This window comes from Ammospiza caudacuta, chromosome 14 (assembly GCF_027887145.1).
Source record: "Ammospiza caudacuta isolate bAmmCau1 chromosome 14, bAmmCau1.pri, whole genome shotgun sequence".
NCBI lineage: Eukaryota > Metazoa > Chordata > Aves > Passeriformes > Passerellidae > Ammospiza > Ammospiza caudacuta.
In genome coordinates, this window is record NC_080606.1 from 10594291 (window position 1) to 10608867 (window position 14577).

Sequence of the window (14577 nt, forward strand, 5' to 3'; positions counted from 1 at the left end):
GATTCCAGGGATACCAGAAGTGGTGTCTCCCTGTGCCCTGTGGGCAGCAGAGCAGATGACAGCTCTGTACCTATGCAGGTGGCAGCGCAGGCAGTGTCCCAGGCACTGTCCCTGGCCAGCCTGCCAGCCCTTCTTGTGCAGCTCTCTTGGGCACGAAGGGAACATAAAACAGCCTGGACGGCCAACACAGAGACTGCAGGAGCAGTGGCAATCCTGGCGTGTCTTAGTTTCAAGGTTCTCTGCCTTACAACCTTCATCTTCTTTTAACATAAATAATACAAACACACCTGGCCATTTATATTTGCAAACAGGCACCCAAGGGACAAAAGGAAGGTAGAAAACCATCTTTACTCTTTATACCTCTCAGCAAGCGGATCTCGTGTGCCTTCCAAATTGGGCACGCTCTACGTATGCTTTTGCTTGTTTTCCTCTGCAGAGTGTGCCTTTAATTACCCAGATAAACCAGAATTTCCTTTCCTTTCAATCTTTTAACTCACATGTGAATACCTGTCTGTCATAAGTTCTTTCATACTCTTTCCACCTGGCCTGACTACCTGAAAGCAATGGCCAGTACATCTGTGCACTGTTAATAATCCCAGTTATCTCTGAGTGCCAACAGCATGCACAGGGCTGCACATGGTCCACAAAGCATGTTCCCTGCTCCAAGGGCAAAGGGTGAAAATCATCATTCATGCTTCAGAAAACCAAATTCTACAACTGAAAACCTGATCTCTTTTCAACTTCAACAAATAGCCTAAGCTTTATAGTCTGTTGCCTTCATTTAACTCTTCTGGATGATGTAGTTAAAAATCAGTTCCCATTTCTACATGGTCATTGTCCACCTCTTCTTTTGCCAAGTAGGATTTTCATAATATCTTGTTATCATCAAATTAACTAAATAAGAATAGCAATCTGATCTGGTAGAAGTAGACAAAAATTCAAGCTAGAAACAAACAAAGCATGTGTTGACTGGGAAAGGTTAATCTAAAATGCATCAAGCATGTATTGGTTTTGGAGCACAGTCTGGCTGAGGATCTCAGGGGTCCTGAGAGAGAGAACCAGGGATGTGATGGGCTCTGGCCATTGAGTCCTGCTTGGTTAGTGATGATTTTTGCAGCCATTCACCCAAATTCCTAATAAGTTTAATTAATTACCTATGATGAGGCTGCTTGGAGAAAGGGATAGTGACACCAGAAGAGCAGTGACACCTGCTCAGCAATGCTCAAAGGCATTTTCTGCTCCTAGAGCCGTATTTTAAACCTGCTCAATGCCATGAAACAACCAGTTGATTAAAGCTGGTCAAAGATGCAACAGGATGAAATGACAGAAAAATATTTTAGTAAATATTTTTTCCAATTGCCTCCACAAAACCCAACCACCCCAGAAGCCCCTAAAAGACTTTCAGAAAAGAAAAATGTCTTTCCTAACTATAAAGTTCCAAATTCTGTGTTGAAAGAACATTCTTACCCATCTGTCCTCCTCTGCAGACATTCACACTGCCTCTCCCAGCCCCCCTAGGAGTCTGACACCCATAAAAGGGGCCAGACAGCAGAAGCAACCACAGAGAAAGGATTTACACTCCTAAGTAAGGCAAGGTCTGACAGATCTGCACTGTTGCTAGAGTTCAGTGGCAGTAAAACATTCTCTCTGTCAATAAAGTGTTACTTTTAAAGAGATCCTTACGAAAAAAAAAAACACCTTAAAAGCAAAGATTTAAGCCAATTCAAAGCCCATAACTGTATTAACTCCCTATGCTCTGCAACTCCTATTTCTTTGATATTGCTCTCCACAAGTCCACCACACACATTTCCTTGGGATTTCAAGGGGATATTATTATAATTTTTTTCTTAAAAGCAACATTTTCAGTGTTTCATCTAGGCCCTGAGACACATTAAAGCGTCTTCATTATTGCAGCCTTACTGCAGATATAAATAGAACTGGCCTTTGCTTTGTCAATAATGCTGGCTTTTTTTTTTTTCTTGATTTGGATATGTTTATGCAGAAATATAAGCCACAAACACCCCAGCCAAGGGTGCAGGCAGCTCCCTTCCATGTCAGCAGAGCCAGCAGCTCTCGTACCAAGGACTCACTTCACTTGGCCCGTTACTAATGAGCACCTAAATACACATTTCTTCTGGGCAGCAATGCATTCATTTGAAAAGAAGATGCCAATTCCATCAGTGCACAATTTTAACACTGTCTTTCATTCTAATTCTCCTAGTTTTGCTGTGTGGTTGACTCCAGCAGTGAAATGAAAAATCAGCCAGAGTGTGTGGTAGCATCCCAAAGCATGGCCAGTCAGGGCTGGGTGAGTGATACAGGCAAGAGAAGGAGGCACATGTGCCTCTCAGTTGTAGCTATTTCTTCAATCCAGCATCTACAAATGTAGCTCCAGCTGGGCTAGACCTGATGCCTTGGTTTCACTTTTGTACATCCTAAATCACCTAGAGATACCTAGCAGACCCCATCACACCTTGGACAATTCCTTGACACTGGTTAAATTTAGCTCTAAATATGAAGCCTTCTCCCAACGACTGAATTCCCTTCCCCCTCTGCAGACATCTGTCTCACACTTCTGCTAAAAGTGACATTGTGTCACCTCCTCCACTACTGAGTAGGGGTGAAGTTGCTGTATTTGAAGGAAGCAAGGCTGCTCCTTTCTAGTTAAAGAATGTTAGAGAGATGCCCTTTATCTATTTTAGAACATTCAGCTCTCCCTACCACCTCCTCCACAACTTGAAGGTCTTCTTCAAAATGTCTCCTTGTGCACCCTGTTGGGATGTTTTATTAAAAAATACTAAAATGGTCCTTAATTTCTTATGACAGGGACTAGGAAGTGATTTCCCAGCAGTCAAGCTCAAATTGTTCTCCTATAGGTGAGAGCTGTTGATCATCCAGTCATAATCCGCATATAATCAAATAAATGCTATTTTAAAAATCCATTTATATATTCTATAACTGTATAACTCTGTTTTATACTTCAAGAAATTTCAGGTAGTACTGATTTTTTTACCTCTGCCTTCAAAACTAAGAGTGATAAACAAAGTGTAGCAAAATAAAAAAGCATGTGGAGCATCCAGACTGCAGCACACACATAAAGTTAAGCAGAAACATCAATAAAGGTCCTGGAGCAGCAGACTTACCACTCCCCTCTGCTGCATGGGCCCTGTGACCACATTATAGCTCCCTAACACGGGAGATTTACAGCCCTTAAGTCAGACAGATGTTGCTGATACAAAACACAACGGTCCATACTAAAATCAGTGCAGGTATTTAATGTGAATAATACATGCTGCCTTTCTACAGATCACACCTCGCTTTGTATGGAGGCACACCTCACTGGAATGAACTTGGGCAGTTAAGTGTGAACCATAGCTTCATTACCATCACTCATTGCTTGTCCTCCACGTGTGCAATTAGCTCTTCTGCAGCAGTTAATGAGTCCAGGAGCTTATGAACCATTTAAAAGCAAGCCACAAAACAGGAATGAAAAATCTGCCAAGAGACAGCCTTGGTACTGCTGCTGCTGCTGCCTGGCTTGGGCCCCACTGATATCCACAGGGTTTAGGCAGTGGCTTAACTGAACTTCTACTATGGCAAATTGCAATGGAGTGGCACCACTGTGTTTGCTGTTTGGATTTGGCTTTGGTTTGGTGCCTATCCACTCCCTCTAAGCCTCATGTTGAGTCATCCCTGGCAGAGCTGCCTCTGGGGGGAGTGAGGGACACTGGTGGGAGCCCTCAGCCTAATCTCAGCCCTGGAGCACATGGAGGCCAGCCTAATGATGATGCTACAAAAGAACACGATAAATATTATTATTAAGGTCCCTCTGCCTGAGATTTCCAAGCTCTTTACTGAGAAGGTAAAAATAGGTCTCCTGAAGACCAGAGGGCACCATTAGTCCCCTTTCCCCAGAGAGGACATGAAAGCAGAGATGCCATTTACTGAAGGTCATAGGGCAGAGTCTAATAGATCAATGTCACAGCTTTTAGCCACAGATAACTTGTGATGCCAGCAATTTACTTACCTATATGGACAGAAAAATCAATCCCATCATTACATGAACCTCTTGCTTTTATTACATTCTCGGCAGAAGAAAGTAGGTCAGGGCATTTCTCTTCCAGCAAGGCCAAACCCCAAGTCCACCAATCTCTACCCACAGTTTATGAATTTGTGGGATGCTACAGAAAAGCGAGGTTGAAGCATCCACATATAAACGAGTCTGTATGTTTGTAGGAGCACACAAATCTTTGAGAGTGCATGCACACATGTAAAAGAAAGGGTGGCCTGGTGACTTGATAATATTTTACAGCCAAGCATATGATGGTAGACATTGTCATGTTGGTTTATTGCTCAAATGATAACTTAGGCTTTAGAAATGGCATTTTTCTTTCCCAGTTGGGGCAAACGAAGCCCAGAGAGCAGAAGGACCAGGCCTGCAAACCCCTGGGCTGCTGCTTTTCTCTAGAATCCTCTATGCCAAGATGCAGACTACTCTGCATGGGGCTGAGGGGTGGGGGGTCCAGCAGGAGGCTGGTGGAGGTGGTGATGGTGGGGAAGGACAGTCCACAGCAGTGCTGCCCACCCAAACAGATGGGGAAGCAGCCTAATAAAGCCCTTCCAGGCTTCAGCATCATTAGTTTTTCCACACCTGACACAGACAGTGGCCTGATTACTAAAGGAAGTGTCTTACAGAAATACTACAACATTTCAGGAGGTGTGTTTTGAGACTTTTTCTCTGTATATCATGGTCCTTTTCAAAGTGTGACCTTTGGCAGCAGGGGGGTGATGTGCTGTAGCTGCTTTTTAACAGGCAGCTCTTGTGCAGCGAGCTCTGCTCGCACAGACAAGCAGAGTCACTCCGGCTGCAGCCAGACGCTGCTGACATGTCAGTAACAGTCTGAGCAGCAGAATGTAAATCAAGATTTTAAGATGCCCTTTCCTGGCACAACACTGAACTTCAGACTGTATTCATCTCCTCACTTTATTGCTGCCTTTACTCCTCCTTGTTGCAATGCTGATTGGGAATTAAAATGAAAGTCTTTTCCAGAGACAAGCTGCCTTTGTAAATCCTCTGTGACTCAGGGACAGAGCCAGTGCTCGGGCTGAGCTCGCCCTGGGGAAGCAGTGCTGGGGGTGACAGGGTGGCACACACCAGGGATCTGGACAGCTGTGCTGGGTAAGCCTGTCTGTCTGTCTGCCTGTCTGTCTGTCTGCCCGGGGAGCAGGAGCAGCACACGCTCAAGCTGGCTGGAGGGAGGCTTACGTCAGCCTTCAGGCTAAGGGGCATCTTTCCAGCAGTGACATATTCAGCAGAGTTGTCTTGTCTGGGCAACTGAGCAGCACAACCAGCCCTGCTCTGGATTTGGCCCGTAATAAATTAACAGAGAACGGCATTTCCAGCACATGATCTGAACACTGTCAGGTCTAATGAGTTTTCAGCTCCAGACAGAAAAGGCCAATATACAGGCAATGATGGAGAAATCCCAGTGGACTGCAAGAGGGGATGTTTCATATTCACATCATTAGAGTTTCTAAACCTTCACGTATTTCCTAATTATGCAAAAGCAACAGTAGCAGTGCTGTGAGTCATTTATCAGCACCCATGTATTTTAAATGAATCTCTAATAAGCATGTACTAATGTGACACAGCAGCATTACATAAAGTAGTAGAGACTTGAAAAACCAGGGTCCTCGCTGTCTTGGGCAATGTCATTATCATTATCATAGAGCTTCTCTCCAAAAAGTAGAGCATTCAAACAGCAAGTGATTTTCCCCCCAGGCACTCTCTGCTTCCCTCTGTGGTACAGACACAGTTACAGTGTTAACCCACTGTGAGCTGCTGTGTCTGGCTTCCCACAGGCTGCAGCCCCTCTGCGTCCAGCTTCCCATGGGCGGCAGCCCCTCTCACTACCTGGTCCCCAGAACCCACAGCTCTGCTCTTACAGAAGGTGACTGCTGGGTGGTATGGAGACAGAGGTGAGCTGGAAAGCCTCAGCCACAAACACAAGAGCTATAGACAAATGCCATCTGTTATTGAAGATAATGGGGAGATTTATTCAAATATTTGTTAATAAGTGTTGACTGAAAGCTTTGCTAAATCTTGACTTGCCTGCTGAAATTAGTAAAATGGTTCAGCCACCTTAAGCCCAGCTCCATTCAAATGCTTCCTTTCCAAGAAGTAGATGATGGATGAGCTGTTAATTTTAGTTCCTGTAAGGATACATTTCCCTCTCCAATCTACAGGCCTAAAGACATTAGATCACTTCATGGGAAACCATTTCTTTTGCAATTATGTCACATTTGATTTCCTGTTGCCTTTAAAACTGCCTGTTGGCCATGTGGCAGAAAGGAGGTTCAAGAGATAAACGAACCCCACCAGCAGACCATCCATCATCAATGCAATGGAGAGGCTCTGATCCCTCTGCACGCATACAGTCACCTTTTAATATTTGTACATGCTCCCACCTATATCAAACAGGGGAAGAGAGAAAAAATATATAGGTGAATAAAATTTTCGCACCTTCTGTGTTTAAAAACAGTTAAACTACAGTACTTTTTATGATTAACAACTGCCACATTGAATATCTCAGATCTATAAAACTCATCTTTGAAGCTACCACTTTTCTGTGATGTTCTATTCTTTAATGTTCATAAATAAAATCACACTTCAATATTTTTGTCAGGAATTTGTCATGATGACTGTGTTGTTTAGCTCAATGTCAAGTGCACAGAAACCTCCAAACTGGTAATCATAGTTTTATCCTAAGGCAAAAGCAAAGTATTTGTATGACTGCAGTGCTAAAAAAAAGTCCTTCATCTTTACTAGCAAAATAAATTTTGAAATTAAAAATCAAAGAGTTTAACTACAGATGAAGCCCTTAGTGCTGCGTGCACAGAGTTCACAATGGTGTTTTTAATGGCCTCTAATGATGATCTCAATATCGTTTGATTGCACAGAATGCATAAAAATCATATGGCAGCCAGGGGTGTAGAACCCAAGGCTTCTCCTTACCTAAACTGCTGAAATTTATTTCCCTCTCATCTTCACACAACCTTATCATCAGAGGAAAGCAATGAGCTCTTTAACTCATAACGGGTGTAACACACTGGTGCTTCTGAACACATTACAGACATAATTCCTCACTCTCTCCCGAGGCTCTGCCATGGAGCTGTGCTCCTGCTTGGATGCCTGACTGGCACTGGCCTCACCTCCACTGTCAGAGGCACCTGAATGGGGAACCCTCTCTGCATGCTGCCAGCTGGGGGGGCAAGTGGCACTTGGCTGTTTTGAGCCAGGAGGGACCCACTGGTGCCACCACAGCCTCTCCTCACACAGGCCAGCACAAGGCTCTATGGAACAGGAGGGGAGGTCTGAGTTACCCCATTTTAGCTGAAGGTTTTTCTAAATCCTTTCGATGGGTTAAAGGAATGTTTTCTTTTAATTTCAATAGTATTTGGAGTTTGCTTTTTTACTGTTCTTTCAGATAAATGTTCATTTTCTGTTTTGGTGTTAATCTGCCTGGTGTTTTTTTCTTTGCTTTCCAACAATTTTTTTTCTATATTACCTTTAGTTTTACCAGTTTGACAATTTGGTACTTAAGTTTCTTTTCAAGAGATACCTCACCAATCTCCTTCCCACTTACTGCTTTTTCTGGTAGCTGTTTGCATGCACCTCTCCTCAGTATGGACAACCAGAAATGCAAAGCCTCCTGCCAGCACAATTCATGCTTTTCTATCTGTCCCTATTGAGCATGATGAACTATTCTAATTTCAGAATAGTCTCAAAATGGGAAACATCTTAAGTGGCCATCCTTAGCATGACTTCCTGTGTCTTAAAAACTGTGGGTTTATACATATTTTGTGTATTGACAAAGTCCAGAAAAAGCTCACATCTGAATTTGGTTTGCGAAGAATCACTTTTTGAGGAAAACCAACTGTAAGAGCTGGAACAACCATCATGCCCAAAGGACCTTCGGTCTTTCTACTGAAATTCTCAACAGGTCTGGCAATTAATGACATTTCCAGGAGGAAAAATCAGGAACTGACTTCAGGACAATTCATTCCACCTGAGGCATGGGAGAGCCACTCGGTAGCTGAGTTGTTTGGTTGGGGACATCCTTAAACTTGTGCTGAGAAATATACAAAGATAAATTTCTACAATAAAGTAACATTCATTGGAGATCTTCTTCTCTCCTTAATTTTGTGAACAGTGATTAACTACATAAGTTCTTAGTGAAGTGTACTAGCAGGTCAGCTGTGTTTGTCAATGATCAAACACACACTTGGCAAGGTATTTTGCAGAAGCCCCTGAACAGAGATATCTGCTATCAATTAAAAGAGACAACCATAAATTCAAGGGCAATTTATATTTCTAAATGTCTACAAACATGTCCTGCTGAAGTTTAAATACAGCCAAGTTTAGACAAGAATCACTAATTGATTGTAAAGGTCATGCCTTTTGAATATATGCATATTGGAGGTGAAGTATTAGAGTGTGGTATTATACTTAGGCTCAGTGCTAAATTTGGATTAAATGGCATTATATTGATTTGATAAACTGCTCAGATATGCCGAAACTTTATTTGAATGTATTAGGAGATGTTAATTCTAACAGATAGACCTTTAAAAGTAGCTTAGGGATTTGAAACTTCTTTCTCATACAGGCCTTCACCAACCTTCAAGAAAGAGAAAGAGGAATTCTGGAGTCCTTAATCTGAGTCCATGTGTTAATAAATATCTCAGGAGAGGTTCTTTCTTTTCAATATGGATGAGTGCCCTTTGAAAGCCAAAAGGGAATTGATGTAATCTATTGATTGCCATTTAAATGCCTTTATAAGCTAATTAGTGCAAAATGTAAGATGTTTCTGAGCAGAAACAAGCAACAACCATGAGAATACAGGAAGGTTCCTCTGAATCTTAGATATACTGGGAGGACAAATGCCCTTATGCAGAGAATCACCAACAAGTGAGGAGTGTAAACAGTGTCTGCTGTGAAACTGTTATAAAATACCAGCTCTGGCTGGATTGTGAGAGCAGAGTTGGAACTGTGAGAGCGGTGTTGACATTGTGAGAGCAGTGCTGGGACTGTGAGAGCGGTGTCACGCCAAAGCAGCCGCTGTGCAAGCCTTGGGCAGCAGTGGTGTATCCAGCTTAACCCCATAGCTGGGACAGCCTCTGCCCAGGAGGCACTGCCACGCTTAGGGAAACTGCCAACACTGGAAAATAGGTCATGAGCTGGAGTCTGCCCAGGTCTGAAGTGGCTCAAAGTCATTACCATCTGTTCATCTGAATTGAGAGGCTGGTATCAGTCCAGTTTCAGGTATTCACACTATAAAAAAAAACCTTCAAAAGTGATGCTGTCTGGAAATGGGGCTGGCAGAAGGGAGCCATGGCCTGGAGGAACTCCTTCTAGCACATGCAGACAAGATGGTGGGGATCTGAAGCTCACTTACACGTTATCCCTTTATAATGCATCAGGAGGCAGCTACTGTCAGTCTGGCACCTTCCACTGACCAACAGCAGTGATTAAGATCAGGATCTGGCTAGTATCTTTGAGGAACATTTTAGCCTTACAGCTTTAGAAAGAGATATACCATACAAGCTTCTTAATGGGATCTTGGAGAGACTGTCCTGAACCTCCTGTGTGAAGCCATGGCCCAGCTATAAAGCCATGGCTATAAAGCTATAAAAGTTACTCCTTTCTCACTGAGTAAATGATCACGAGCCACTCAGTTAACTGCTGTTTAAGCTAGGAAAATGCTGGGGGAAAATAGGTGCAGGATATTTCCCTTACACAGGGGATAAGCATCACCCTGTACTCAAGAGAACTCATGGCTTTTTCCAACTCAGAGCACTGTCACTTCCACTTTGGTAGCAGAGTGCAAAGAGATACCAAGGGAGAACAAGCACCCTAAAACACAGAGAGGTGCAGTCTGTGCTGCAGGTCCTCAGAAAGCAGGAGTCCTCTAAGTCATTTGAAGTTTCAGACACCTTTACTGTCTTATTAAGTAACTAATAAAGACTGTACAACAAACTAGTTATGTGAACACACGCATTTGTTCTAAGGCAAAGCTTTTGCCCTTTTCAAATCAACTGAAGAAGACTCTAATTACAACACTTTCATGGATGCATCACTCTATTCAAATTAATTACTCTATAAAAGTTAATACAACTGAAATTATGTTGTGTGCCTTGAGAATGCCAAAGAGAGAGAAGCACCCTTAGGGCTCATTCTTCTTCCCACTTGGCCCATTCAGCCTTGCTCCACACTGCTGGGGCTCTGCTCTTGTCCATCCCATCCAACTCCTGTCCTGGCCTGATGGAGCTGGCAGCTCCTGACAGATCCGCTCATTTACAACCCTGCTTTTCCCAGCACCAGCAGAAAGACACAGTTCATCTCAAGATTATTAGCAGCACAACAAAGCATTCCTACATTTACCAGACTTTGTATCCTCTCACATGAAACACTCATTCCTTTGATCTCTCTGTGAGAAGGAGTTTGCTTGCTGTGTCAAACTATTAAGGAAATGAAGGAACATCCCCATACAATTCCACTTTCTATATGAACTGTAACAAGATAGTCAAAAGAAGGCATTTTTCCCCCTAAGATCAGTATAGTGACTAGAAACAGCACCAATATTTCTGAACAAGTTGTGCTACCTCTTTTGACAGGTTCACTCAACTTGTTGTTGTAGGCATAATAGTGCCTTGGGTTGATAATTAAGCAGAACAAAAATTTTTATACACTGATGTCACCCTTACAAGGTCAGTGTTTATCTCACAGGATTTTAACACAAACAGAAGCTGCTGTAATGTACCTGCTACCACAGTTAATTAAGAACCACTGAGTATCTCTTTTAATATAAAGACATTACAGGCAGAGTGCAAAAGCTTCATAAAATACCTATGCATTCCCTTTCAGGTTTACATCAGATGTCTGTGTCATGCATTGAAATTTTAAGTAAATTCAAGGAGCCCTGAGTATTTCTACAAGGAGCCCTCAGTATTTCATCAGCCTACAGCAGCAAGGGTTTTTTTGTCTCCCTCCTCCCTCTGCTTGCACCTGGCCAGTATGCATGACAGGCAGTAATTAGTCCTGCAGCACTGACCACTCTTCTATACAAAAAAAATGTTGGTTTGAATGGCATCTGATTGGCACTGCTGAGAGAGAACCAAGAGCTCCCTGAAAGGCCTGAGCATTCCAGTTCACCCTTGGAAAGAAATAAGAGCTTTTCAGGATGACGTTTTCAGAGACATAAAAGTGGACTGAGATCATATTTAGAGTTCCTAATGCCTCTCACCAAACTGTCTGCAGTTCAGCCTGTGGCTTGGCAAGAGGAGAAGGAAGGATGATCCTAAATAAAAGTGTGCACCTGCCCCCACCCCCAAATGTTGCAAACCCCGCATCTCCCTAACCAAGGTGAAAAACAACCAGAGTTCTGGGGAACAAAATTTTTACCCGAGTGTCACATACAGCCACAGCCAGATGCTGGTGAGCACTAGAGACACAACAATGGCAGCAATCAATGCTCCACCAGGAATGAGCAGCACAGAGGCCTCCCATCCCCCTCCATTCTGGCAAGGGAGCAGCGCCGTGGGACGGCATTACTGGCTGCCAGCTGGGCACGCACAGCAAGTAGGTCAAGAGCATCACGCCTTGCAAGAGTCTTCTCTGCTAAATATTGTGCCAATCACTGCATTATTGCCCACCAGACCAAGGCTCTGAAACTGGTGTTACAAAACTCTTCCCATGACAGCAGAGGTCAGGTTTTCCACCTTGAGATGTTTCAGGTTAAGCAAAACCACCCATTTTTGATAAAATGCCTTTTGATATTAAAATCTGCACTCAGGCCTGTCCTGATTGCACAAAGCATAGGATGGCTATTACAGCTGCATAAAATCAAACAACAGAAACACATAAACAAGGCACTTAAAGGAGATTTAACAGACTTACTCTAAAGAATTCTTTGGTTGAACCTGAATCCAAAGTGCCATAGGCTATTTCAGTTTGTTTAGCCAGGTCCTCTGCACTCTCTATGGGTGAAACCATCCTTTCCACCGTAAGGAAGGCAGCGAGATTAGCAGTGTAGGAAGAGATAATGATGAGAGTGAAGAACCACCAGACTCCTCCGACAATTCGCCCTGAGAGAGATCTATGGAAAAACACACATCATTAAATTGCTTTGAAGACAATCCTTTATTTTTTTTCTTTCTTCACTGAGGAGAAATTCACATGCACAACCCTTTTGTCCAGATCTTCCAGGTATCTGTGAACAGGTGGAGTGTGAGCCAGCTCCTGATAACCTCCCTCAGGAGTGAAAACCTGGCCTTACCAGGTCTTACCTGGTCTTACCTAGTGCAACTCTTTTTGCATTCTTTCAATGAAAACAAGAACAGTAAATTAAGAGATAATTAATTTGAGGAGAGAAACAAGGTCTCCTGACTTCCAAAAATCCTTTGTTGGAGAAGGCTTTTCCCAGGAGATTTTTGTTGTCTCTGTGTGCCCAACCTTTCCCTGTACTGGACATATTGGGATATGCCAGCATTATGTCCCTTTGCCCAGCTTAAAGGACATAAATGCACTTTTTACTGCATCCACTCCCAAAATGTAACATACAGTAAACTGCAAAAAGGAATCTGAGTAAACATGGAAAAGAATGTACCAAAAGTGATCCAGTATCCTTCTCTCATCACATCCTAGCAGGAATTACAAACTGAATCTGCATATGGAAGTGGGAAGAGAGGCTGGTTTGGTTTATGTTTTATGTTAATTAAAATATGCATGTTGCACTGTTCCAAGTCAAGCATATCCCTGCTTTATAAGCACCAGAGCAACAGAGAAGGAAACAGAAAAAACCCATGTTTAGATTTTAATTGCAGTCTTTGGTTTTTGTTTTTTTAAAGGGATTCCATAAGGACTTAAGAAAAAGCCCATTTGCAAGCACGTAATGACAAAATGCCCAATGGTCAGAAGGTCTGGATCTTGTCAGCAAGAGCTCTGAATGCTTTACAGCAACTGAACATCAGCCTCAAAGTATTTGATCTGGGCTGAAGGATGGCAGTGACACATCACTGAGCTGGGTGGGGAATTTCATTGCCATGTACATTGCTTGTTCTTCAAATACAGCATGTTGACCAAGAATCATTTCAACTGCTGAGACAAAGATATTTCATGTTTTCCCTTAGCTCTACTGATACCAATGGAGGAAGAATCAATGTCAGACACATCTGTGGAAGCTGGGTGCTGTAGTCCTCAGTTTGTGCAAAGAAAAGAAACAGAAAACTCTTACCTGTTTATTTGTTTCCTTCAAGCCCCTCAGTGCCATCCCCAGACAGTGGGTACAAGTTGTCCTACCAACAGATGGAGATAAGCAAAAACCAAAAGTCTCATGATGTGCCCCCACCAACCTACACAGGGGGGTTTGCTGGTAAACTGCCCAGTCTTGGCCAGAGCCTGAGACTGCCTGAGCCATTTAAAAAAATGCCATTAAATTATTCAGAAAAAAAAAAAAGAAGAAATTAAAAAATGTATCCATCCAACATTAAAGATCATAACAAAGAAAAAAATCAACAACACAATAAAAACAGAGAGCTCAATCTGGAATATGTGAGAGGAATGTGGGGAAAGGTGAAGCACCACTGTTCTCCACTCTCTTCTGCCCAAGGAGCAGCAGCTCTTACTGAGAGGGCAGATGAAGGCTGGTTCCTCAGAGTTCCTCAGGCACACATCCACCAGATCACCCACAAGTGGAGGAGGCCTTCTTGCCTGTCTTGATGGCCTGCCAAGAGGGTAAGAGGCTTCCAAGTTTCAGCTTGGGCTGTGGAGCCATTGTGCTCACTAACACAAGGCTACTGAGCTGCTGCTAAGGGAATTTGCAGCAATATAAATACAGAATAATGCCTTCCGTCAAGGAATCTATCTACCTTACTCTACTTTCTCTGTAGGTCTCATGTGAGTGAGGTTTCAGGGAAGGCTGCAGGCCTTTTTGGGCAGCTTCCTTAACAGGTAGGGTTTTGGCTTTAGCTATTTGGTAAAGCTTGATACCCTCTTACTTGGGCTGACACAATTTTCTCCAACTACAAATCAGCCTGCTGAACTTGTCACATAAGGCTTCCTTTGGAGCCAGCAGAGAAAGAGAGAAGAGCCTGACACCCTCAGAAAGAGATTTATCTCACTTGCTGTAGTGTGGGATAAATCTAAAGTTGTCCATCTGTCTCATAACTTCGGAGGGAACAAAAATGCCTCACTAAAAACCACAGTCTATTGCTTTCAGATGGCTGTGTCAGGTGAAATTCATCCTCCTTTAGCTCCTTTCTTCACTACACACTTTCCATCTTCAGAGAAGACCTGGAGTTGAACTTCTCCTCCCTGCAGTGATGTGGACAATTTCAGAGACAGATGGAGGAGGGGTTTGGCTAGCAGGTCCAGCAGATGAAACATCTACTTCCCTACTGCAGGACAAGCTCTGTCTGCAGTTTCCAGATTCCCATGGCCCTCTTGCTTTAAGGTAGATCTTGAAATAAGGAGAAGAAAAAAAACTTATCAGGGTGTTCTGATAAATGCAGTGGAAGCAT

General features: G+C 43.1%; 1 protein-coding gene across 2 annotated transcripts in view; it reads right to left on the reverse strand.

Annotated features, from left to right (window-relative positions):
• GRIA3 (glutamate ionotropic receptor AMPA type subunit 3) overlaps positions 1 to 14577 on the reverse strand; it is a 140385-nt gene that overhangs the window by 21992 nt on the left and 103816 nt on the right. For both annotated transcript variants that reach the window (XM_058814315.1, XM_058814314.1), the window contains exon 12: positions 11957 to 12155. In XM_058814315.1, the coding sequence (XP_058670298.1) occupies positions 11957 to 12155 (199 nt within the window). The remainder of the gene's footprint in view (positions 1 to 11956; positions 12156 to 14577) is intronic.